Here is a 23,945-nt window from a genome sequence, read left to right on the forward strand (position 1 = left end):
GCCCACACAGTGTCCCATCTCCAGGCCCTAGAGTTGTGTTTTGTGTTTACTCAAGAACAAGGCCAGTCCTCTATTTTCTGCCCCCCTTCCCAAATCTTGGCCTCTGGTCCCGGTTCCCTCCTGGGTTCCATGCAGTGCGAAGGTTACAAAAAGAGGCGTGCGCGCGCGTGTGTGTGTGTGTGTGTGTGTGTGCGTGCGCGTGTGAGGTCCCTAAACCAGGCAGTATGACTCTACGGTCCTCCCTCCTGGCTGAGAAGTCAATAAAAGAAGGCCTTAGGATGACCAAATGGTCACGCCTACAGAATCAAAGACTAAGGGAAAATAAAGAACAAAACACAGGTCAATATGTACTTTCCAATAATTTTTTTGTTTTTAATATCAATTGACGTTTTAAAAAATACAGAGGTGTTTGACACAGAATAGCACCATTGTGTAGGACACACACAGTTCCTGCGCCCGGCACCTGAAGGGGCTCTTCTTGCCTGGGCTGGGGACAGTCACTCAGGGGGCGTTTGACTCACACCAGTTAGTTTCCTGCCTCTGCCTCGACCCAAAGGTCTTACAGGAAGACAATAAATAAATAGAACACCGAGATTTTATTTTGCAGTCTGCCCAGTTCAGGTCTCTTAGAAAGAGAGGGGAGAAAAGTCCACACTGTGAGCGGGTGGGATGAATGGACATCAGGTCAGGTCAGCCATTCAGTGCAGAGCCCTAGAGTGACTGGGACTGGAAAGTACTTGGGTCCTCTGGGTTGGCAATGGATTGTGTTGTTTGTGGGTTCGGGTTTTTACAAGAAGCAGACAGGCCCTATGTCCACACCAAATTCCTGCTCGGGCCCTCCTATGTCCATAGGCGCAATGTCAATGATGGGGAGGCGCGAGGTCTTCTGTGACCGGTACTCGATCAGAGTCTTGCCCCACTTACCGGTGTGTTTCTAGGGAAAAAAGAGAGGAGACACTGTCCAGTGCCAGCTGCCCAGGATCCCAAAGCTGAGCCTCATGGAGCACAAAGTATGAAACACGCTCAGGGGCTCCCCTGACCTCTCCTTGGCTTGCCAGAGCCCCCTCCACAACTCCTGTCCTTGCCAGCAAGGCCCCCTCCACGCTGTCCTTCCCTCCCCCACAGCGAGCCTCTCTTCCTCCAGCCCGTGGGCCGACCCACACACGCCACATGAATACACTCCTACAAGGGTAACTGGACATGCCGGGTAGGGCTTCTTTCCCCTGAGCCAAGGGAGTGAAGAAGATGGAACAGCACCCCTCCCTCACCGGTCACTCTGCCTGTCTTCTCTGCCTAACCCCTCACGCTCACACCTCTGAGGGTCCCATCGCTTTGGGCCTGACACCAGCTGTGGACCCGCCCTTGGCCTGCCGCAGCCCGAGCCCCAGGCCTCAGGCAGCCCGTCTCTGGAGGCCCCAGCCAGCCTGACTCACCGTGCAGCCATCCTTCAGGACGGTGTACGTGAATCTGCTGTTGCCCTCGGCCCGGATCTCCACGTCATTGGAGCCCTGGATGAGCAGGGCCTTCTTGAGGTTGCCGGCGGCTTCGTCCAGGTAGGCGATGCTGTTCTTGCAGTGGTAGGTGATGTTCTGGGAGCCCTCGGTGGACAGCAGGCGCAGGAAGGTCATCTGGACGTTGGCAGTGTTGGGAGCCAGGTTGTCATCACCGTAGCTGAACTGTTAGGGCAGAGAGCAGTGGTGTGAGAGGCCCAGGGGCAGCGTCCACTGGGATCACGGTTAGAACTACTGTCCCTCCCCTCTCCTTCCTCTTAAGCCTCAAAGAAAGCGGGTGAGTGTGTGGGTGGGGTGCCATCAACTCGGAGGGAGCACGAAGAGAAAGGTTTCGAGGCGCCGTCTCTGGCCTAGAGCGGCCAGGCACTCACGTGGAAGCCACCATTGATGGTTTCTCCAAACCAGATGTGTTTCTTGTCCTTGTTCTTGCTGCTCCACCAGTTCTTCTTGGGAACGTTCGCTGGGTTGGGGTAGACGCAGGTCTCGCCAGTCTCCATGTTGCAGAAAACCTTCATGGCATCCAAGGTGCAGCCCTGGTTGGGGTCAATCCAGTAGTCTCCTGCAGGGGGAGGAGGCGATACCCCATGAGGACTCAGCTAGGCAGACCCAACCAAGAGGGCCAGGGCTGCCTGGGAGAGACAGAAAGGCCTACGGGGACACAAGGGGCAGAGGCACAGGTGGTGAGGGCCACGTGTAGCCAAAGGGAGGGGAGATGCAGGGATCCAGGAGTAAGGAGACCTGGGCGGGAAAGCCCAGGGCTAAACAGGGGTGCAAGCCAAAGGGCAGGAGCAGGGCCTGCCTGGTGGACGGAGCTCTCCCCTGACGTCACATCTGCCCTGTGGCCATGGCAGGACAGGAGCCAGGGCTGCACTTTCTTTGCTGTGGGATGGAGGAGTGGCCATCTGCTGGCACCTTCCAGGCCTGGCTCTGCTCTATGCTAAGCGATGCCTCCTCCCACCCACCCCGTGGGCTGACTTCCTACTCTCTGGGGCCAGGGGTCCCGTCCGGCAGGCTCACCGCTCTTCCATTCAGGGTGGCAGAGTTTCAGGTCCCGGCAGGTGCGAGCGGGGTTCTTGCGGGAGCCCTCGGGGCTGCGGAGGCTCTCAATCTGGTTGTTGAGGGACTTGAGCGTGGCGTCCACCTCGGCATCATGCTGTCTCAGGTCGCCGGCTGCCTGGTCAGCCCGCATGTACTGCAGGGGGTCAGGGCCCTTCTCTCTCTGGCCAAGGCCAGCAAAGGCAGACATGTCAATGCCAGGGCCAGGGGGTCCTGGAGGGCCAGGAGGTCCGGGGTTTCCAGGAGGACCCTGCAGCAGGAAACATAACAATTAGCCGGGGATTGTGGGGATATGCCCCTCCTGGGTACATCTCCACCTGCTAGAATATGCTAGAGTGTCTTCTTCCAGTCCTGTGGGCGGGGGAGGGGTGCGGCAGGCCAGGACCAAGAAAATCCTGCAGCTTCCCTATTCTGCATCAGCCCCTCTCTTCTGTGTCTCAGTACCAAGCACGGACCCTTTGAACCTCCCAGGAAGACCCAGGGTAAAGGACGCCATCATCCTTAGCTGCGGCTGATGCCCTGAAAGAGGCCCTTGGCCCCAGAGCACGCAAGCCTCCTGGATGCTGGGGACAGCCCAGAGAGCGGGGAAGGAGTCGGGACACTTACCGCGGGGCCAGTTTCGCCTGAACGTCCACGGGGACCAGGAGGTCCGATGGGACCAGGGATTCCATTAGCACCATCTTTGCCGGAGGGACCGACGGGACCAGGAGGACCCTGCAGACCAGGAGAGAAGAGCCGTCACCGAAGGGGCGGTTGGGAGTGGCCACTCAGGTAGCCGTCCTGACGTGAAGCCCCGCAGCTTCACGCTTCTCCTCACAGAGCCCAGCCTGGTCTCCGCTTGGCTAAGAACCAGCAGGGTGGCCTCGCAGCTCGCCTACCATCCCGAGCTCCTCCTTGTCAAATCCCATTCCCAGGGGGCCTGACAGCCAGGAGCTGTTGTCATGTTCACCCAGCCTGTGGACTCTGGTGCTTTTCTGGCCCCGGTGACCCCGAGCCAGTACTGTCCCCGCTGCCGAGTGAGACCCCCTGAGCCTGAGTCTTCCCTCCCCGCCAGAACGCCTGGCCAGTGCCTGCCCTCCCCACCCCCCGAGGAAGGGCTCACTCCATCTCACTTACTCTAGGGCCAGAAGGACCAGCAGGACCAGAAGCACCTTGGTCTCCAGAAGGACCCTGTGCAAAAGGAAGAGGCAAAGGTCAGAGGTCAGCACAGACAGGGCCCCATCTTCCAGGGTGAGAGGCCTTCTCGAATATACATGTGACATGTCCTACTCCATTCCCTTTCCACTTCCTCAAGGTTGGAGGGAGGAGGAAGTCCTGGGAATTTCCCAGGATGATCCCAAGTTGACTTAGCCCCTGGTACACTCAAGTGGGCTCTGAGCAGCAGGAGGCCTGGGGAGCTATGCACAGACAGCAACACTCACAGGAGGGCCGGGCAGACCCTGCAGACCGGTGAAGCCACGGTGTCCCTTCAGTCCTCTCTCGCCAGCCTCTCCAGCTTCTCCTTTGTCACCCCGGGGACCTTGAGGGCCCTGGGAACAAGACAGACACAGGTTGGGTCAGGTTGGCCAGGCAGGAGCAGGCTGCTGGCCTCCCCTGAGCCAAGGAGTCCCCGGATCCATGGGACCCCCACTGTCCTCCAAACCTGCGCCCGTCAAGAGCCCAACAGAGGACGTGCAGATACTCACTGGGATTCCCCGGGCTCCAGCCGGTCCTGCGGGACCCATGGGGCCTTGTGCGCCCTGTGAGGGAGAGAGTGGGAACGTGTCAGAGCAGAGCCAGGACAGGGAGGGCCCCCTCTGCATCTGTCCTGGGCTGGGCACTGAGGTTGCTGCTCCCACGGCCCAGAGACCTCCCGGGCCCAGGGGTGCCTCCAGGGCCTGGGGATCAGGCAGACAGTGGGTGAGCTCCCAGCTCACTTGGCCACCCTCTTCCACTTCCAGCTTTTACTGAATTAAGGATACTCACAGCTTCTCCTCGGTCTCCCTGCTTTCCAATTGGGCCAGCGGGGCCAGGAGAGCCAGGGGGCCCGGGGGCTCCGGGGGCACCCACAGCACCAGCCTCACCACGATCACCCTGTCAGGAGAGAGGTCACAGGCTTAGAGCGGAATGTTCCAGGAGAGACATGGAGAAAATGTCCTTCCAAACCGAGACAAGACTCTGATTCCAACCTGCCACCCCAGGCTGACCTGGTAGGTCTGACAGAATGTCCTCCCTGCCCCACTGCACACAGAGACACCCCAATATTCACCTTGACTCCAGCGGCACCATCTCTGCCAGGGGGGCCATCAGCACCAGGGGTTCCCTGGGTAAGGGGAAACAAGACACCATGAAAGCTGCCCCTGCCTGGCTCCCACCCTGCTCGCCCATCCCTGCCTCGGGAGCCCCAGGCTTGTGCCCTTCCATCCAGCTGCCCAAGCTTCCTTCTGCCTTCCTCCCCCTGCACCGGTTCTTAGTCTCCGTGCCCTCTCCTCCCACCGTCACAACTTCCCATCGCAACCAGGCACTTGGGCCTAGCAGGCCGTCCCGCCATCCCCCCCTCCAGGACACCAGGACTGGGCCTGGTTGGCCCGGCATGCCTCTCCCTGGTAAGGGTCACCCACCACGGCTCCCGCTGCTCACCTCTCGTCCAGGTTCGCCAGCAGGACCGGTCAGGCCAGGAGGACCCACGGGGCCGGGGGGACCTCGGTCTCCAGATGCACCAGGAGCTCCCTGCTTGCCAGGCTCACCCTGGAGGGACAGCGACAGGGACGATGAGTGTGCACTCAAAGAACCCCGGCCCAGGACCTGCTGAGCCTTTCTAAAGAAAGGGCTGACAGAGGGTGAGTTCGGAGGGTGCCGAGTGGGTGGAAGCCTCAGAGGGCAGCGCTGCTTCTGCGGAGGCCAGGCCACCGCCCCACGAGCACGGCGTGCAGAGCCCCGGCTCCCCAGAGGAAGGGGCCTCCTCCACTCACCGATGGGCCGGGCAAGCCAGGGAATCCTCTCTCACCACGCTGCCCGGGCAGACCGACGATGCCCCTCTGACCAGCCAGACCTTGGGGACCTGGAGGACCATCGGGACCCTAAGAGAGGGGAGGCAGGAGTGAGAACGTGAGCTCTGACCTGGAGGGGCTCAGCCATCCACACCCAGCCTGGCTGCCATCCGCAGGAACCAGCCCTCTTCCCGCCCGGCAGCAGCCCCTCCCCGGCGTCCCTTTCCACTCTGGGCTCTGTGAGCTCCAAAGACTCCCTGGGCCGGGCCTGTGAGGGACTTACAGAGGGACCATCATCTCCAGGTTCTCCCTTCTCGCCAGGGGGTCCAGCAGGACCTTGGAGGCCAGGGTCACCAGCACGGCCAGGCGGGCCGCTGTCTCCTCGAGCACCTTTGGGACCATCTTTTCCAGAAGGACCAGGGGGACCAGGGGGCCCAGGGTTTCCCTAGAAGAGCAGATGTAAGAAATGAGAACTCTCACCCTGCTCCATCCAGGCTGCCAAAGCTGCTGTGGCCCAGGGCTAGCCAATCCCCTGGGGCTCCCCCCACGTGAAGGACAGCCTGACCTCCACCCCAGTGCACCTCTTCCATCTTCTCTCCCCTGTGGAGCTGTGAACAGCCAGCCCTGGCTTCTCCAGCCCCTGCATTTGCTGTTTCTGATCTACTTGGACTTCCTCCTGCCTGCTTCCTCTCGGCCTCAATCCCACTGTGCTGGGAGGAACCGCTCAAACCTGGCTGCACTAACCCCTGAGCCTCTGCCCCCGCCCCCCGCCCCCCGCCCCGCTCCCTCTGCACTCGCTGGTGGCAAGCCGGGTGACTTTTTTTCACCGTCGCTCCTCCCTCCGCAGCAAAAGCCCGCGGGGCGAGGTGCAGAGTTTGTACAGGCCAGGAACACGGAACGTGCTCAAGAACGTGCAAGGCAATGGTGCCAGCCTGTCCTGCCCCCCGAGCCAGAAGCCTGAAGGTTCGAGCCCAAGTCAGCAGGGACGGTTGCCCTTGGCCAGCAAGAGGGTCACAGCCCCTCTGCTCCCAGCTGTTTACAAGGAGAACAGGTCCCCGTGACCAATTAACTACTCGTCCCAGGAGTGGGAACAGCTCCGAAGGGATGGAAGCCAACCTGGGCTCTTTGGTTCCCTGTTGGGGGGGCTGTACCAGACTCTCCACCCCCCATCTGTGCCTCTCGTGCCAGGAGGCAGGTAGGAACCAGCTAGGGACGCCACTTACATTGGAGCCTGGGGGTCCGACGCGGCCAGCAGCTCCAGGGAATCCGGTGGCTCCCTATGTGGGGACAAGACAGGCCCTGAATCCCTCAGGCCCTCAGGAGGCCCACGGATCAGAAGGGCAGAAGGGTCTCAGAGGCTGGTATGGAAAGGGGCAAGGAGAGCTAGCAAGGAAGAGGGCCCGTGGGTCTGGCCCTCGGTCCGGAAGCTGCAGCTTCCCTGCCTCCAGCTCCTGCAGGGGGCTGCCTAGGGCCAGAGACCTCCCAGGACCACTGCACACCAGCAGAGAGGGCTCCTGTCCCCCACGAGGCTGTGGGATGGGCTCAGCCTTGGGGCAAAAGCAATGCTGAGAAAGAAGGTGAGCCAATCCCAGAACACCAGCGTGGGAGCCTCTGGCCAGGCGTTCTTCGTGAGATGAGGCCAGAGTGGAGGCATGAGACCCTGCTGTCCCCACAGTACCCTCCACCCCACCTGGTGGGCATGGGGACCTCACTCACCGGGGGGCCTTGAGCACCTCGGGCTCCTTTAGGACCAGTCACACCAGTAGGACCCTGGGAAGGAAGGAGGGAGGGACACAGTGAGGACTGGTCACCCAGAGAGGGGCTATGGGCTTCTGGGCGTAGGGCCTGTTGGAACCCTCAACAACGGACTCCTGAGGGCTAGGTTTTCAAAGATGTGGCCTTCTTGGCACTAAAAGCCCAGCCTGGAGAAGCCGTCACAGATGGGCCTGCCACCCCCTCTGAGAGAGACTCACGTTCTAGGAGACCTCAGGGAGGAAAGGCCTATCCGGCATCTGCAGAGCTGGGCCAACGTCTCCCCAGTCCCTCCCCAGGAGCCTGGCTGCTGGGTCCCAGGCTCTCTCTGTCCTCAGCCTGCACCCTCTGTCTGTCTGCTGGCCCCCACATCCTACCCCCAAGACAATGAAGGTCAATTTAGCTCCTTTAGAACCTTTGTCCCTGAGTAGAGATTCCTGCCCACAGCCTCTCCTTTCTGTGGCTGGGGCAGCGTCTGCCAGGCCGAGAGGCTGAAACTCGGGGGGGCCTACACCCAGGCCTCCCGGCCATTCTCTGCCTGTCTGTACCCCTCACCCTGCACCCAGACATCCCTGCCCCATGGGAATAGTTCCTGGGGGAGCTCACTGCTACCCACCTGAGGCCCGGGAGCTCCAGAGGGGCCCTGAGGACCCGGGGCACCAGCATCACCTTTCTGGCCAGCCTCTCCTTGCTCGCCCTTGGCACCTGGTTGGCCGTCAGCACCCTGTTCCAAGAAGGAGGAAGCGGGAGAATGAGAGGCAAGCCAAATACTCCAGGTTCTTCCAAAAGGGCCAGCAGCCCTGGGTGTGTGAGTGGGTGGGACAGTGAGCAAGCCAGCGAGCAGGTGTCCACCATGGCCTGAAGGCTGCTCTAAGATGGGATTGTGAGGTCAGAGTGGAGGTGCAAGGAGAGAAGGAAGAGGCCGCTTCCATCTTCTTTAGATTCTGCCCCTCCCGCCCCCACAGGCTGGAAGGTGCCGCCATGTTTCGAGCTGGCCTGAGTGGAGGGCTGGGAAGGTGGGTGGACACTCACGGGAGGACCTGCGAATCCAGCGGGCCCGGGGGGTCCAGTCTCTCCGCGTTCACCCTGTGAGAGAAGGGGCCCAGGAGAGGTAAGGCCCCACGCCCGCCTGCTTCTGTCCCCTCCTCTAAGCCAGAGCCCTCTGGCCCCGCCCAGCCCTTGCAGAGCCACCCCAGAGGGAGGACCCCCAAAAGTAGCCTCCGGGAAGCCCTGTCCTAAACAAGGGACCCGAGTCAGAAAGCCTCTCTTGGTCAGAGGATCTGGCGACCTGAAGGCCCTCTACCTCGACCACACCATGGAGAGGACAGGCCTTCTCCCTTCCTTCTCATCTCTCCTCCCACCCCCAGACACAGCGGGCCAGGTTCCAGGGCAGAGACTCACCGGGGCGCCGCGAGCACCAGCAGCTCCTGCAGGACCGGGAGGTCCAACTTCTCCCTGAGGTGGGGTGGGGGGGGGGCAACGGATAAGGGATGGGGGTCAGGGCGGGGCCCTTCAAGAGCAAAGTGCATCCCGGAGGGCTCACAAGGGATGGCCTGTTTTCGCCTTGTTGCTTTAGGCTGGCCTTCCCAGGAGCTCTGCCGCCCAGCCCGCTCCCCGCCTGGGCTCCACGGGACAGGGCGCGCAGCCAGTGACTCTGCTCTCGAGAAGACCCCTGCCCCTCACTGCTCGCAGCCCCCAGTGGGCAGGAGTGTGCCAGTTGTTGAGTGAGGACGAGAGACAGCACCCCTGGCAGGAGATGAGGGGGAGGCGGGCCAGAGAGAGGAACTCACCTTCTCACCATTGGCACCAGCGGGACCAGGGGGGCCAATGGGACCAGTCAAGCCCTGGGGAGAAAGGAGACCAAGGTGAGGGAGACAGAGAGTTGACCAGGGCCTTGGGAGCCCGGCACGGAGTCTAGGCCCTCGCACCCAGTGGACCTTGGCGCACCCTCCCACGGCCCCCAGAATGCCCTCTCGCCCTGTTGCCCCAGTTTTGTTGGGAGAGTCCCCAGAGCTGCCAGTCTGCACTCACACACCGCCCTCCTGTCCCCAGAGTGCCGGGCTAGAGACCCAGCAGCCCACTGGATTTGTGGGGCGCCCACAACCGGCATCCACTTACTCGTCCACCGTCCTTTCCAGGGGCTCCCTCGGGGCCTTTCTCACCAACGTCACCCTGTGGGATAGAGAAGACGGGCCACCTCAGGACTCCAGTCAGCCTCACCCTCCCTGAGGCTCCGGGCAGAGCTCAGCCCCCACCCAACAGGATTCGCTGTGGGTTCAGGGTGAGAGAGAGGAGTGAGATGGGGGCGGGGGGAGGCAAACAGAAGCCCAGAGGGGTCTCCAAGATCCTCAAGAGGGTTAGCTAGGGACCTCCCCACCCGGGTGCTACGGGGAGAGTGGAGGGGGAGTGTGGGTGGGGAAGCGCAGCTTTGGGGGAGACACGGTCAAGCTGGTACTCACCCTGTCTCCCTTGGGCCCAGCGATGCCAGCTGCTCCTCTCTCACCGGGCATCCCTTGCAGACCTGGAGGGCCCTGAGCCCCAGGGGGGCCAGCTGGGCCAGATGCGCCCTGTCGGGTGGGGGGAGGGAGTCTGTGGTGGGCAGCACCTGCCTAGGACCCCAGCACCCACGCCCCTCTTTCCTTCCCTTCCTCCTCTGCCAGACCTCCTTTGTCTTGTCTTCTACCTGCGCCCCTCCGATCTTCATTCCTCCTGAGCCCCTCCCATTCCTCCTCCCCCTCCCTCAGCAGGCCTCCTAGGCTGGCCCATACAACCCCAACAGCCTCACTTACTTTGGGACCGTCCGTGCCAGGAGTGCCGGGGAGGCCACGGGCACCCTGAAGTCCCTGGGCCCCGGGAGAGCCTCGTTCGCCTGGGAAACCTCGTTCGCCCTGTGACAGAGACCGTGGAGCAATCAAGCAAGAGAGAGGGGGCAGAGGCCCAGGGAAAAGCAGGGGGGGTGGCGGGCAGAGTGCTACAGGGTGCACTGGCAGAAGGGCACAGGGAAAGGGCAGGCCCGAGGGGACCACCAGAAGTGGCCGACACTCACCCTGGGACCCACGAGGCCGGGGGCTCCAGCTTCACCGGGAACGCCCTGGGGAACAAAGGAAGATGTGTGAGAGAGCATAAGCTTTTCTGTCCCCCACCCCCACCCCCCGCGCACTGGAGGCTGAGCTCAGACTGTCCTCCGTGGAGGCTGGGATGTGGCCCCAGACGTTCCCAGCCTCACGGGGCCCCTAGTGCCCTCCTGCCCTCGCCTCCTGGGCATCAGAAGAGATCTTCCCATCTGAACGGTTTGCAGGTTCAAAGAGCCCCGTACTCACCTGGTCACCTGGTTTTCCACCTTCGCCTGGGGGACCAGGAGGGCCAGGAAGTCCCTAGAGGGCAGAGTGACATGCATTAGCAGAGTTTACTGCCCCAGCCCTCCGGGGAGCCCCAGCACGGGGACAGGAGCCAGGCCTGTAGCGAAGCCCCCTGCCCCGTCCCCCTCGGGAGGAGTGCCCGCTGCTGCCCACAGCGGCCTGGGCATGGAAGGAACTGAAGAGTGGGCCCAGTGCAGCCACCTACCTGGAACCCAGATGGCCCAGGAGCACCCTGCTCGCCTCGTTCACCAGCAGGTCCCTGCAGAGAGAGGCAAAGGTGACCTGAGCCAGTGCTGCGGAGAATCGGAGAGCCTCGGCCAGAGGGGACTGCGGTGGCAGCAGGAGGGCTGCCCAGACCCCGTCCGGCACTGCCCAAGAAACAGCGTACGCGTGCTTCCCTTGCTGCTCTCCCACCAATGGCCTGCACCCCTGGGACAGCGTGGGGTCCACACTGCCTTGGCTGAGGGTGGGTCTGGTGTCCCAGAGGAGCCCAGATCCTCAGCTATTAGCCCGATGTGAGGCGGGCCTGAGGCGCCCCGGCCTCGCGCCACCACCCCCATGCCCACAGGGCGGCCTGAGAGGCTACCAGGTACTTACGGCGGGTCCGGGGGGTCCTGCAGCACCTGTCTCACCGTCTTTGCCAGGAAGACCCTGGAGGGGAGATGAAGGAGGATGGCATGACACATGTCCTTCCGTTCTGCAGACCCCAGGGCTGAGCAAGTACACTTGGTGGCCCAGAGATTCCAGACCTCCATGATCCCCCAACCCGAATTCCATTTCTACCCCCTTCTTTCCCTGGGCCCCTCCTTTTCCCAGTCTTCCTCAGCATGGGAGGCTTCCTCCTCTCCCTGGGCTGCTGACCTACAGCAGCTAGAAGTCTCTCCGTGTGGGCTCTGTGTGGCTCAGCCCCAGGAATCCCCGCTGCGGACGAGGGGCCCCAGGAGCATGCCGAGGGATGCGGCTCCCCTCGCACGTGTCCGGCCAGGAGGGAGCGAGGCAGGCTACTTACTCTCAGACCAGGAGCGCCGGGCAGTCCCTTCTCACCAGCCTTGCCAGGCTCGCCCTGGAGGAAAGAGGGCAGGACCATGACGGGAGGGTTTTGGGGGTGGGGGGCAGAGCGGGCTGGGGAGACGGGGCTTGGGGCCATAGCCCGATGGACAGCGAAAGCTCGAGCCGAGTATCCGCACCCTCTCTTATGCTCGGGAGTGTGACAGCACTGCCCCGGGGGACGATGTTATGGCTGAGGCCCTGAGCTCTCGGGGGCCCCAGTCTCCCCAGATCACATGCACTCCTGCAGGACACGGAGGCCCAAGCTGCCCATGGCCCTGGGGCTTCTGCTTGTCACTGCCCGTGGGATAACTCTATTAAGGAGCCAATCCTCTCTTCAGGGGGCGGGGAGGGAGGTAGCACAGTGTGGAAGGAAATGGAAGGGCAGGTTGTGACTTACGTTGGCACCTTTGGGGCCAGGGAAACCCATGACACCAGGCTGCCCACGAGCGCCCTGAGGACCTGGAGGACCAGGGCGACCGTCTTCACCAGGAGCTCCCTGAAAGAGAGGACAGCGTTGTCAGAACACAGACACTCCGACCACATCCGTCCATCCAGCATCTCCTAAGTGCCCACAGCATCGGCAGGCACAGGGCAGGGCAACAGCCAGACGCACGGCATGTGGGCTTGACCAAGGTTTCGACCAGCAGCCCACACCACACATGCGGGCCCTGGGAGCAGCAAGGCGCAGCTTAAATGAGAAGTGTTACCCCTAGAAGCGCACCCCGGGCTTTGCTTTCCTCCAAGGCAAGGCCCAAATGCACAAGAGGGCGGCATCTTCTGAGCTCCACACCTGGCCCGATGCCTACCATCTGCCCCTCTCCCCAGTTCTCAAAATTCACACGCTGCCCCCACCCAAACTCCGGTCTCCCGTACCACCTGCCTCCCCACGGGTATCACCCGCCCAACTCTCCCAACAGCCCCAGACGGGAGACTTACAGAAGGACCAACTTTGCCTTGAGGACCAGCATCACCAGGGCGACCAGTGAGACCCTTTGTTCAGGGGAGAGAGAGAGGGTGGTTATCAGGGAAGGTCCCAGGTCCTCCCAACCCTGGCCGCACAGGGTTGGAGGGAGCAGGTGGGGGAGGGTACGAGGACTTGGCTCAGAGCCCAGAGCAGAAGCAGCTCTGCTACGCACCCGGGCTCCAGGAAGGCCAGGCTCTCCAGGACGGCCAGGGTCACCGTTGGCTCCTTTGGGACCAGCAAGGCCGCTGGGCCCTCGCTCTCCAGGGGCTCCCTACACAAGGGGAGGCGGGGAGTCAGCAGGAGGCCATTTGACCAACAACGCAGGGACCCCAGTCCCTCTTCCCCCACTCACCTTTGGACCTGCCAGACCATCCTGACCTGGGAAACCACGGTTGCCAGGAGCACCCTAGAAGGAAGGGGAAGGAGGACGGGTAGTGAGTTAAAATGGCCCTGACCCAGCCATACAGACAGCCTCGCCCGGCTTCAGGGGATCCATCCCACCAACCCACAAACCATTTCTGTGGGGCAGTAGCCACGGCCGGCGAGACTCCGAGAGATTAACTTCTCGGGCCTGTCCCGGGCAGTAGCTCAAACTGCTTCATGCCATCCTGGGGTGGGGGGCACAAATAAGGAGGGCTTCCTGTCCCCATGGCGGTGAGTGGAGAAGAGAGGACTCTGATACTCAGAAAGGCCACCGGACTTGGCCAGAACACAGAGCCATGGAGACTCAGTGTCCACATCCAGGACACACCCCACAGACAGTGGGGACTCCCAGCCCACTTACTCTCTCTCCGGGGGGACCAACGGGCCCAGCGCCACCAGGCTCTCCACGGGCACCTCTCTTGCCTTCTTCACCAGCAGGACCAGGGGCTCCTTGGGGACCAGCAGGGCCCTGAGAACCAACACAAAAGAGAAACAGCGTGAGTCTTCACCTGGCGCCCGGTCCGTCACTGGCCTGGCAGGTGGAGGAAGCAGCCTTGGCTATTGTTTCAGAGCTGGGGGACTGGGGAAGAGGGGCCACAAAGGATCGGCCCAGGGAGAGTAGAAGTGGCCGGTGGGAAGAGAGAGGGTGGAAAGCTGAAGCTGTTCAGGTTGGTCAAACCAAAGATGGGACTTAAGCTGCATCGGTTTCTCAAGCTGTTATGGCCCCTCCTCCAGGCACAACCTGAGAGGTCCCAGGTTAGGGGACAGGGCTACAGAGGAGCAGGGCCGTGGGCTGGGGGTGGCCCTGGGCCTGAGAGCTGGGGGCAGATACTCACAGGTTCTCCCTTGGGGCCTTGTTCACCTTTGAAGCCAGCAATGCCAGGCTCGCCCTGGGGAAAGAGAGAGCAGATTCTCGCACTGGGCTTTCCCCACAGACCCTGCCCCCACCACCCCAGACACCCTTAAAGGCACCCCCCCGCAAAGGACACTGGTGTGAGAGCAGGAAGGAAGGGTGGCGGGGTTTGACTCCAGGGGTATTGGTAGGCCTTGGGGTTCATTCTGGCCCTTACCGTCTGACCTTTCGGGCCCAGAGGCCCAGTTGCACCTTGAGGGCCAGGTGGACCACGGGGCCCAGGGAAGCCGGGGGCACCAGCAATGCCAGGAGCACCCTGTCAGCATGAGTAGAAGAGAGGGGCATCAGGGGAGGGGGCAAGGAGGGACGGACGCTACCTGCGGGAGCCAAGTCCCAGGGCCACACTCACAGCAGATCCTTTGGCTCCGGGAATTCCATCAGTTCCGGGGTTACCCTGGAAAAGGAGTTGGTGTCATTATAAACTAAGCAGCAAAGAATACGCCCCAGCCACCCCGCAGCCCTCCCAGGGCCGTGCATTGTAGACGTGGTCCTGCTGGCTGTGTCAAGGGGAGGTCGGGGTTGGAGGGAGATGTGTCCCTGGAGCTCAGGATGCAAGTGCTGGGCCAAAATGAAGGTTTGGTGGGTGGGGCTCTGATCAGGGCCCCACTTCTCTCAGAGGTAAACAGAGTCAAGAGTGCCTGGGCCACAGACCCCAGGTGTTCCGGGCCAAAGGGAAGCCGCACTTACGGAGGCACCAGCCGGCCCGGGGGACCCAGGAGTACCAGGTTCGCCACGAGGACCTTGAGCGCCTTCGGGACCACGAGCACCAGTGGGGCCAGCTTCACCCTGGGCGGAGACAGAGGAGTGGAAGCAGGAGAAGACGGGGGCACAGACCCCTCACGGGCCAGCGACAGGCACGCCCTGGCAAGCTGAGTCACACAGGGGCAGCCACCGTGCCGTGTGCAGGCGTGCTCCCCGCGTGTTCCCACAGAGCCCCCCGAGTGAGCTTGCCCCTGCCCCCACCCCTCCTCCTCCACCCCGGGCGCCCCTCAGGCAGGCCGTGCTGGGGGTGGGCTGATGGACGGGCAACCAAGGTGGGCAGCCGTCACCTCCCCCGGCCACCTAGTGCCTTTCCCGAGGACACGGAGGCCGCTGGCGTCAGGCTGGGCCTGGGCGGCTGGAGGGCAAAAGCAAGCCACACTTGGGACGAGCGCCACACTCGCCATGGCCCGGCTCTGCCACGGTCCGGTTCTAATCCCCAAACTGGCCCCTGCTTCTCCTTTCCCTTTTGTCCTGAAAGGGCTGAGTGGCCGACTCCGGCGTGTGACCCGGCGAGGGCCCTGGGGAGCACCACCGACCTGGAGGCAGGGCAGGGCCTCCTCGGGTTTCTCCTGGGAGCATGCTCCCCTCGCTTGTGTAATTATTCTCTCTAAAGGTCGGGCCCCCTCACCTTCCGCTGTCCCCCTTCACAATGGGTCTCCTTCACCCAGCTCCCGGGCCTCAGACACTGTCTGGTTGCCGTGGAAACGCCGGGGAGGGAAGGCAACCCGATGCCAGTGAGCACATGGGGGCTCGGCCTCGGTCTCCAGAGAGGACTCCCAGGGAACGTGAGTGCCGGCACCCCGCTTGGGCCACAGGGGCCTTTCCTGGACTGGCTGGCCTCCCACTGGCCCCTGTGAACCCTAGGGAACCCCCACTCCCCCACACTGATGCAGGGGACGGGGACGCTCGGAGCCATCTCCTTGCCCACGTCCTCCAGCTCCCTCCTGGTTCTAGAGTTTGCTGAGCTTTGCCTTCTCCCCTCTGGGTCCTGGTCTTCTGCTCCCTCCCAGATCTCCCGTGTCTCCCCATCGTTTTCTGCCTTCCCCCAATCTCAAGCTGTAACTGTACCCCAGCTCTGTATCATGCCAGGGGGGGCTGTGAAACGCCTGGCCCTTCCCCGCCTCCATGGAGAGCAGCGGTGGGTGGAGCTGGGAGACACCCCTCAGAAGGGCAGGGGGACCGTCCAGGGGGCAGTCGGCAAGAACATGGGAAAAGGGGCAGGGCACGTACCTTGGCCCCGGGAGCACCAGGGAAGCCAGGACCGCCGGCAGGACCCACGGGACCCTGGAGGAAGGAAGGAGGGGGATGGGGAATGCCGTTTCCGGGTAGTACTTCTCCAGCCCCCAGAGTGAGCCACCCCACACTCACACTCCTCCCCACCCTGTACTGATCTGGCTCTGCATCCCTTGTGCCTCCGGGTCCCTGGATGGAAACTGTCCCCACGGCCAGTGTCCCTGAGTCTGGCTTCCCCAGGCGAAGTATCTAACTATACACACGGTGAGAAGCAGATGATTCTTCCGCCTCCCTATCGGTCCCTCCTCAAAAAAATGCCGAAATCGTGGCTGAGAAAGAGGAGCCACCGCTTCAAAGCTCATTACCGACATGCTAGGGAATACGGGGAAAGCGTTCCTCCTCCCACCCGCTCCAGGAGAACCGGCCACGGGTGAGAGGCACTTACCGGAGGGCCTGCGGGGCCTGGTTGGCCGTCGTTGCCCCGGGCACCCTGTGAGCGGGGAGAAGGAAGCAGGCACGGTGAGAAGCCCCGCACGGCCAGGCCCTCCCACCCACAGTCCACCCCCACAGAAAACTCGGGCAGCGCTGGGCCCCAGGGAGGAGGGGGAGGCCGCCGGGCACCAGGGCAGGACAGCCCCATGGGGAGGAGCAGCCTGGAACCCTTCCGTGGTGGCTGCAAGGAAGCGTGCTGGGGGCAGCAGTGGGCAAAGCTCGGGTGGTTTCATTGCTATTCCATCATTTCTGAAACTTTCGTTTAGACTCCAAATATCCCCAACTTCAAGGCCAAGTTATCATTTAAAGACAGTGAACTGAGCCAAAGAAAAGTGAAAGAGCCAAGCAGCACACCTAACTCAATTCCTCCCACCTGCTCTCGGTGGGAAACATTTTCGGGGGCTTGGTTAACCTCCTTAGTTAAGGCTTGGTGAAGGCCTCCCCTTGGTTAGCTCCAGGATGCCTCTGGGCTCCGCCCCCTTCCCCACCCGCTCCAGACAACCTGTTCCTAAGGAAACACAGATGCCCACAGGATGTCTGCCTCTGGCTGGGAAGAAGCCCTGTGATGGGGACAGGGCACTGGGCACAGCCTGAGGACCACATCGGAGCTCATGACCCCTGAGAGTCCTTAACATTGTAAGACAAGGCTGCCAGTTCTTTCTCTCTAGGACTAGTTTGTGTCTTTTTGGTAAAGATTGATTGATTGATTTAGAGAGAGAGAGAGAGACCACACGTGAGTGGGGGGAGGATCAGAGGGAGAGAAACTTCAAGCAGACTCCCTGCTCAGTGAGGAGCCTGACATGGGGCTCAATCTCATGACCCATGAGATCATGACCTGAGCCAAAACCAAGAGTCAGATGCTTAGCTGACTGAGCCACCCAGGCACCAGTAGGACCAGTTTTGAGGATTCTTCCCCCCAGGTTTGTGGTAAGCATTCCCCAGTTTCTCTCTTGAAGCCCCTCAGGATCTAGGGAACTTTTACCCAAACTCCTGGAACCATTAGGCCAGGCGGAGCTAGGCCTGGCCCCTGGGCCTTGTCAGGGGACCAGAGCAGGCCAGAAGGCGACCTTTCCCAAGGTGAGCCCCACCTGCCTGCCTCTGCCTCTTCTGGGATGCTGAAGAAGGATGCTTTAGGGGGAGCTCATGTTTTAAAAAAGACTCAGATCTTCTTCCTGGCTATGGTCCATTTCTCCTGACGGAGACTCTCCAGATTGGCATTAAACAGGGAAACAAGATTGACAGAAAAAACGTCATAGGGCACATAAAGCCTCAGCATTGGCCAGAGCCCCTTCTGGGCCAGGCTGGCTGCTTCGGGAAACTCTGGAGCACCCTCCCTCCAAGGGTTGGCCACAGGAGAGGCCTGGGGCCCAGGCTGAGCAAAGGGAAGCTGAACGCTGCTCCAGGAGGCCTGTGTTGGGCTGGCATCCGTGGCTCTGCCGGCAGCACGGCTGGGAGAGGGCACCGTCTGGCCCAAGGGGGCACGTGACCACAGCCGGCAGAGGCCAACCCAGCTCAGCCCCGGGCCCAGCCTTGACACCAGGCCTGCATTGGAACTATGTGACGTTGTCAACTTTCTATGCCAAAACCTATGCACGGCCTGCCAGCCGGACTACTGTGGGGACAGGAACCAGCAAGGAGGAGCAAGAAGCTGGGCCTGCCATGGCCAGGAAGGAGGAAGAAGAGGGATGCCGCTCATCTTTGCCCCTCACGGAGGGGCAACCACCACGGTGCAACCACCGTGGCTCCAAGCCTGGCCAAAAAGCCACAAGCCAGTCCCGAATAGTCTGCAGAAACAGCAGTGTGTCTTGGCAGCCCTGGCACTCTCTAATTCCCTCACACAAAGTGACTCCGGGACAAGGCCCTTCAGCAGCTCAGGCTGACAAATGAGGGTCAAGGCTGCCTGTTATTTCACTGATCTGCTTTTGAGGGAAATTTCTGCCAAACAGACGCATTATCTGGAAAGCAGCAGAGTGAGTGAAGCTGCTTTGCTACGGCCAGCCTCACAAGGACCTGCGAGGAGGGGCCTGGAGCTTGGGCGGCTGGGGTATGAGCTCCACAGAAAGCATAATCTTCCTTACACACAGCTTTCATCACATCACTCGCCTGACCGAGCGCCTGCAAGGACGCCGCTCTGCTGAGGGGTCAGAGCTAAACACCTGCTCACTCCTCGGGCTGTGAATCGCCGGGGAGCCCTGCGCCCTGCCCTTCCCACATAACAAGAGGCCACCAGGGTCTGAGGCGGCCATGCGCGGTCTTTAGCGATTTAACCTTTCTGGGCCTCAGTTTCTTCTGCTCTAAAATGGGGAGAATAGGGGCTCCTGGGTGGCTCAGTTGGTGAAGCATCTGCCTTCCGCTCAGGTCCCAGGGTCCTGGGATCGAGTCCCGCATCAGGCTCCCTGCTCAGTGGGGAGCCTGCTTCTCCCTCTCCCACCCCCTGCTTGTGTTCTCTCTCTCTCAAATAAGTAAAATTTTAAAAAATAAAACGGGGAGAAGAGTAGAATCTACTGCACAGTTTTTGAGGGAAGGTCCGATGAGACAAAGCACAGGAGGTATTGTCCCCGGGAAGTGCCTGCGCCATGGCGGCCGCGCGGCGTGTCAAGTATAAAGGCCCCGCGAGCCGACGGGAGACTGTGAACGCTCTTCTAGCCCATCGTCTCAACAAGCAGGAAGAACAAAAGCGCGGCACTGGAGCCAACTGAAGTCTGTCCATAACCTCAAACTGGACTGACTGGGGGTGCGTGGCGGCTGTGACAGGGAGGAGAGTAACCCACACTGGTAAGGGAGCGCCGGCCCTCACCAACCGGCCCTTCCACAGCCCAGCCCCGTCCTCCATCTGTGCAGACTCGGCCTGGGAGTTGGGGCCAGGCCCACTCAGGATCCATGCCCGCAGGACGGCAATACTCTCTACACCGCGTGCGGTTGTGGAGGGTCAAGGAGAGCCCTATGTGAAAGTGTCTCGTGAACCAAAGCGCGGGCCAAAGGGCGGCTTGGGCCTTGTCATTACTCACAGCGGCACCAGCAGGGCCGGTCCGTCCTCGCTCACCGGGCAGGCCGCGGGGACCCTGGAACACACCGGAACAACACAAGCATGAGCTGGCTCAATGACACTCTGCCAGTCGTCCCCAGACACCAGCGGGGGCAGCATGCGTGTGCCTGGGAGGCAAGGGTGTGGCTGCCCTGCTCCTGCCTTCCCAGCTCATCTAGGACCCCCCGCATCACATCCCAGGCGCTTCTGCGCAGGCAGACACCCAGCCGCTGCTGCTCCTGCCGGGAGCCTTGTCGCCGGCGCGGCTCGCCTCGTGCCGTCGACGAACTCCCCAAGATGTGGGGAAGACACGGAATTTTTATAAACTGAGGCACATCTGAACACCGTGAAGGCTGTTTCAGGGAAATGTTGGTGAAGCTTGAACAAATCATCTATTCGATGGTAGGATCCTAATCAGATCAGACCTACGAAGCCGAGTATCTACTTTGCGCAAAGCGAGCGGTGGTGTTTATTCTCGGCACCGTCTGCTGGGCTCCCGAGGTGTCTGAGGAGCGGCGGGATGGTCATACTCACCATGGGGCCTGGGGAACCATTCTCGCCGGGTGACCCACTCTCTCCCTGGGGAAAGATGCACAGGGTCAGTGAGCGGGTCCCCACTGGCAGCCCCCAGAAAACTCCCAGGAAGAAGCCAAAAGCTCTGGTCAGCTCAGCTGCACCGAGACCCCCAGACTTCAGTTCTGCAAGGGACCCCGCCCTGAGCTCTCCCGGCCTGCTGCTCTTCCAGCAGGATGTCGGACCGGCTGTTCCCAACCAAAGCTCTTCCGAGTGCTAGCTCCAGCAGCTCGAGGGCCTCTGCTTGACGTCTCCCTCCGTCCCCTGCCCCCCTGGGCTCCGCGGTCCTTACCTTCACACCTGGAGCACCGGCTTCGCCCTTAGCACCATCTAGACCTGGGTAGCCCTAGAGGACAAGAGAAAATGTTCCATCACACTTCTGGGAAACCCTAAGAGGGAGATTCATGCCCACAAATGCTTCTCCCTCCCCTGGGCGATTCCTTCCTTCCAACACCCTTCTCCATGATACTTACTCTGTGACCCTTGACACCAGGAAGGCCTGGGGTTCCCGGGAAGCCGCGAGCACCCTGCAGGTCAAAGCGGAGGTGTTCAAGGCACGGAGCAGAGGGCCCAGTCGAGGCTGCCCAGCTCTACTAGAGAACCTTCGGAGCCAGCTCCCTAGGGCCGGCAGGGCAGTGAGGAGCCCAGCACTTGGACAGCTCCTGCAGGAGATCCCAGAGCCCCCCCCCCCCCCCCACCGCACTAGCCTGGCTTCATTTTATGCAAAATGGGTGTAAACAACAGCTGCCCAGCCCCCAGCCCCCCCCCCCCCCGCCCTCCCCCCCCCATTTGGGCCTGTGCGAGGAGCCTGCACAGGAGCGGGAAGGCCTTGAGGCAGGGGCTGTTGTGATTCTGATTTAGAAGTGAGGGAGGCCACTGCCTTGGCTGCCAAGGAGGGAGGCTTGGGACAAGGTTTGAGGCTGGAAAAGGCAGGGGGCACTTCACCTGAGGGCCAGGGGGGCCCCTTTCACCAGATTTTCCAGGCTTTCCAGCTTCGCCCTGAAGGGAGAGAGATGTACTTCAGCTCCCCAGAAGACAAGTAAGCACAGCTGGCACGCTCCAGGTCATGTCTCTCCTCCCTGTCTTCTGTGCCTTTAGCCCACCTGCTTACTCCTCTCCCCCACCTCCTCGGGATTCCGGACTTTCAGTGCTTTTCCTGGGTCATGATGTATTCTTTCGGGCAGCTGCACATTGCATGGGCAAGCTCGGCCCCGACGAGCCTGCGGCTTCTCCAGGGGACAGTCCTCTCTCCGCACCTAGGCTCTGCAGACTGGGCTAGTGCGGCCTTACCGGGGAGACGTTCACTGTCTAATGGGATTCGTAATAGCTCGAGAGCCAACTCGAGTCTCCTCACTCCGTTTGCATCTTTGCGGACATCCTGACTTAGGCTGCACTGTTCCCAGCTCATTTACAATTAAGATAATGTTAGGCTGTTGAGTATCTTCCCTTTGTTTTCCCTTCTCTACATCCTTCCCCCTGTGTTTTCTCTCTCTCTTCTCCTGTTTCTCAATTTCCCTTCCTGGAGCTAATGATGTTTTAATTATTTCCCTTCCCGATGGGTCCAAAGCAGTCCCCAGGCACTCGCAAGCTAAGGTGCAGGTGGGAATGTAGACCATAGACAGGGTCTGAGTCTCTGATTGACCAGTCCTGCCCCTATGGACACCTCCACCCTGGGCCAGGCTGAGGGCGCTTAGGCATCACTGCCCCCTACCACACCCCCACACACCCTTTCAAAGGAGGCAGCCCCTCGTTCGACGGCTCAGGTGTACTCACATCATCACCAGGTTTTCCAGGGGGGCCAGGAGGACCACGGGGACCCATGGGACCCTATAAACGAAGTGAGAGAGTTTAAGAGATGGTTGGAGGGGGACGATACCTAATCAGTGGACAAAACTTCGAGACTGTAACCTTTGGAATCTAAGTTCTCCCATAAGGAAGAAAGATGGGGGTGGGGGGCAGGGGAAGCCCACTTTGTGCTGGGAGAAAGCAAGAGTGCAGAGCTGATCATACTGGCAGGCAGCAGGCGGCACAGGTCAGGGGGGACCCAGAAAGGGGACTGCTGTGACAGAGCTCCTGGTGGTCCTTGCCACCTGGGTTCTCCGGGAGAGACCCCGCAGAGCTAAGAAGTGGCATCTCGGGGCCATCCACTGGGAAAGCTCTGGGCAGTCTCGGGGTCTGCATGGTACATCGCTGGAGGGCTCCCCAGGGGGAGGGCAGGGCCCGTGTGGGTACTCACAGAGACGCCGGGTTCCCCAGGTTCACCAGGGTTGCCTTGAAATCCTTGAGGTCCCTAAAACATAACATGAGGACACCACGTTCGCCCACAAAGTGACACATGAGAGCTGGAAAGCATCCTCACTGCCACGGAGCAGAAAGACCCGGTACTTACAGGAGCACCCGCAGGGCCTGGAGGTCCTCGAGGTCCCATGGGGCCCTGCAGTGAAACAGAAGAGGAAGAGGGTTACTGGAAATGATTCGCCAGTGGCCGCCAGCATGCCCCCGCCTCCCAGCCGGCAGCCCAGACAAAGGACAGAAAGTTACTCTGTGGGCAGGGGGCCTACAGTGGCTGCTCCCTCTCATTTCCCACTCCCCACGCAACAATCTATTTATTTATAGGCACCGCTTGGATAGAGAAGCCGGCCTTGCTTTCTCCTGGCCCGCAGCCATGTTTACTAAAGTCTGAGTTTCATTTAGCATGTGCCAAGTCGGAGCTGCAGGACGGACATTTCCTGCTGGAAGTCCTGTGGGTGCTGGAGGACAGTGGCTGCTGTCTGCATTCTTCAGTTCTCAGTCCAAGAGCAATAGCGACCGGCCTTCTAGCAGCTCAGCCTAGATGTGTCTCTCCATCCTCATTCTTCTTGGTCACTCCAGCGCATCATTAGAACTGGCATCCATCACCATTAAAAACCAAAGGCTTTGGGCTAACCCCACGGGAGGTTACATAACTGCGGGAGAAGAGCTGCTCTAAGCAATTATCTGTAACGTGAGGTTGTCAGATTCTCTGGCTCTGCTAAGCGCCACCTCCTGCCATTTTGGCTCCAAAAAAACTGGTGTCTTTTCTCACCATTGGTCCTTGCATCACTCCCATCTGGGCGCCACCAGCCTTCTCATCAAATCCTCCAGCCATCTGGGCAGCAAAGTTCTGCAAATAAACCCAACAACATTAGGAGTTTGAGAGGCCCTGGTTGTTCCTTTTCAACTAGGTAAGCTATAAATCGGGATAGGAAAAACAAAAACAAAAAACTCTGTTTTAGATACACTCTAATTGTTGGAGACTAACCTAGCATTGAACAGAATTGCCAATGATTCCTGAAACATCCCTCTGGAAATGTGTTATGAGGTGCCAGCGGCATAATCACCTCCCTGGAAGATAAAGTGCTATTTGGAGGAGTTTTGGTTACTCGCACTTCATTGTACAGAGTTGTTTTTTTTTTTTAATTCTAAAATAGTAAATACGTTGTTCAACATACATTGAGAAAGAGAACCAAAATATCACTTTTAGTGATATTTAGTGATATTAGTGTTTGTTCGTTTAGTTCCCAGGGATTTAATGCCCAGCAAAAGACTAAAATCAACAGCCTTAAAATATTTCAGCAGGGAAGGGGTAGGCATCTGCAGGCCACTTAAGTTCAAGAATTTAAAACCTAACAAATATCAAAACGGCAAATGTGCAAAAACTGGACAACACAGTCCGTTGACTGGCTTAATTCCAAAAACGACTTTAGCCGCACAACTGCACTCAGTGGGGCTCTTTCATGAGAACGAATAGTTGCTTGGAATGTACCTGGCAAGGACCAGCGTTAAATGTCTTCCAAGGACAGTGGTCACTCTTCTTCCAAGGAAATACAGGTGCCCAGTCAGCC

At 60.5% G+C, this 23,945-nt stretch overlaps 1 protein-coding gene across 1 annotated transcript in view; it reads right to left on the reverse strand.

Moving 5' to 3' along the window:
• Positions 1 to 594: 594 nt before the first annotated feature.
• Positions 595 to 23,945, reverse strand: part of COL2A1 (collagen type II alpha 1 chain) — a 30,175-nt gene continuing 6,824 nt past the window's right edge. The window contains exons 7-53 of the mRNA XM_057318811.1: positions 23,147 to 23,224; positions 22,472 to 22,516; positions 22,319 to 22,372; positions 21,856 to 21,909; positions 21,028 to 21,081; positions 20,556 to 20,609; positions 20,375 to 20,428; positions 20,044 to 20,088; positions 19,493 to 19,546; positions 16,438 to 16,482; positions 15,990 to 16,043; positions 14,685 to 14,783; positions 14,347 to 14,391; positions 14,155 to 14,253; positions 13,921 to 13,974; positions 13,446 to 13,553; positions 13,014 to 13,067; positions 12,834 to 12,932; positions 12,634 to 12,687; positions 12,095 to 12,193; positions 11,657 to 11,710; positions 11,245 to 11,298; positions 10,853 to 10,906; positions 10,609 to 10,662; positions 10,335 to 10,379; positions 10,078 to 10,176; positions 9,748 to 9,855; positions 9,407 to 9,460; positions 9,079 to 9,132; positions 8,690 to 8,743; positions 8,321 to 8,374; positions 7,905 to 8,012; positions 7,253 to 7,306; positions 6,760 to 6,813; positions 5,820 to 5,981; positions 5,519 to 5,626; positions 5,187 to 5,294; positions 4,816 to 4,869; positions 4,533 to 4,640; positions 4,253 to 4,306; positions 3,989 to 4,096; positions 3,684 to 3,737; positions 3,174 to 3,281; positions 2,529 to 2,817; positions 1,883 to 2,070; positions 1,434 to 1,676; positions 595 to 934 (exon numbers count right to left, since the gene is read on the reverse strand). Coding sequence (XP_057174794.1) covers positions 788 to 934; positions 1,434 to 1,676; positions 1,883 to 2,070; positions 2,529 to 2,817; positions 3,174 to 3,281; positions 3,684 to 3,737; positions 3,989 to 4,096; positions 4,253 to 4,306; positions 4,533 to 4,640; positions 4,816 to 4,869; positions 5,187 to 5,294; positions 5,519 to 5,626; positions 5,820 to 5,981; positions 6,760 to 6,813; positions 7,253 to 7,306; positions 7,905 to 8,012; positions 8,321 to 8,374; positions 8,690 to 8,743; positions 9,079 to 9,132; positions 9,407 to 9,460; positions 9,748 to 9,855; positions 10,078 to 10,176; positions 10,335 to 10,379; positions 10,609 to 10,662; positions 10,853 to 10,906; positions 11,245 to 11,298; positions 11,657 to 11,710; positions 12,095 to 12,193; positions 12,634 to 12,687; positions 12,834 to 12,932; positions 13,014 to 13,067; positions 13,446 to 13,553; positions 13,921 to 13,974; positions 14,155 to 14,253; positions 14,347 to 14,391; positions 14,685 to 14,783; positions 15,990 to 16,043; positions 16,438 to 16,482; positions 19,493 to 19,546; positions 20,044 to 20,088; positions 20,375 to 20,428; positions 20,556 to 20,609; positions 21,028 to 21,081; positions 21,856 to 21,909; positions 22,319 to 22,372; positions 22,472 to 22,516; positions 23,147 to 23,224 — 3,933 coding nt within the window. The 3' untranslated portion in view covers positions 595 to 787. The remainder of the gene's footprint in view (positions 935 to 1,433; positions 1,677 to 1,882; positions 2,071 to 2,528; positions 2,818 to 3,173; positions 3,282 to 3,683; positions 3,738 to 3,988; positions 4,097 to 4,252; positions 4,307 to 4,532; positions 4,641 to 4,815; positions 4,870 to 5,186; positions 5,295 to 5,518; positions 5,627 to 5,819; positions 5,982 to 6,759; positions 6,814 to 7,252; positions 7,307 to 7,904; positions 8,013 to 8,320; positions 8,375 to 8,689; positions 8,744 to 9,078; positions 9,133 to 9,406; positions 9,461 to 9,747; positions 9,856 to 10,077; positions 10,177 to 10,334; positions 10,380 to 10,608; positions 10,663 to 10,852; positions 10,907 to 11,244; positions 11,299 to 11,656; positions 11,711 to 12,094; positions 12,194 to 12,633; positions 12,688 to 12,833; positions 12,933 to 13,013; positions 13,068 to 13,445; positions 13,554 to 13,920; positions 13,975 to 14,154; positions 14,254 to 14,346; positions 14,392 to 14,684; positions 14,784 to 15,989; positions 16,044 to 16,437; positions 16,483 to 19,492; positions 19,547 to 20,043; positions 20,089 to 20,374; positions 20,429 to 20,555; positions 20,610 to 21,027; positions 21,082 to 21,855; positions 21,910 to 22,318; positions 22,373 to 22,471; positions 22,517 to 23,146; positions 23,225 to 23,945) is intronic.

This window comes from Ursus arctos, unplaced genomic scaffold (assembly GCF_023065955.2).
Source record: "Ursus arctos isolate Adak ecotype North America unplaced genomic scaffold, UrsArc2.0 scaffold_26, whole genome shotgun sequence".
Classification (NCBI taxonomy): domain Eukaryota; kingdom Metazoa; phylum Chordata; class Mammalia; order Carnivora; family Ursidae; genus Ursus; species Ursus arctos.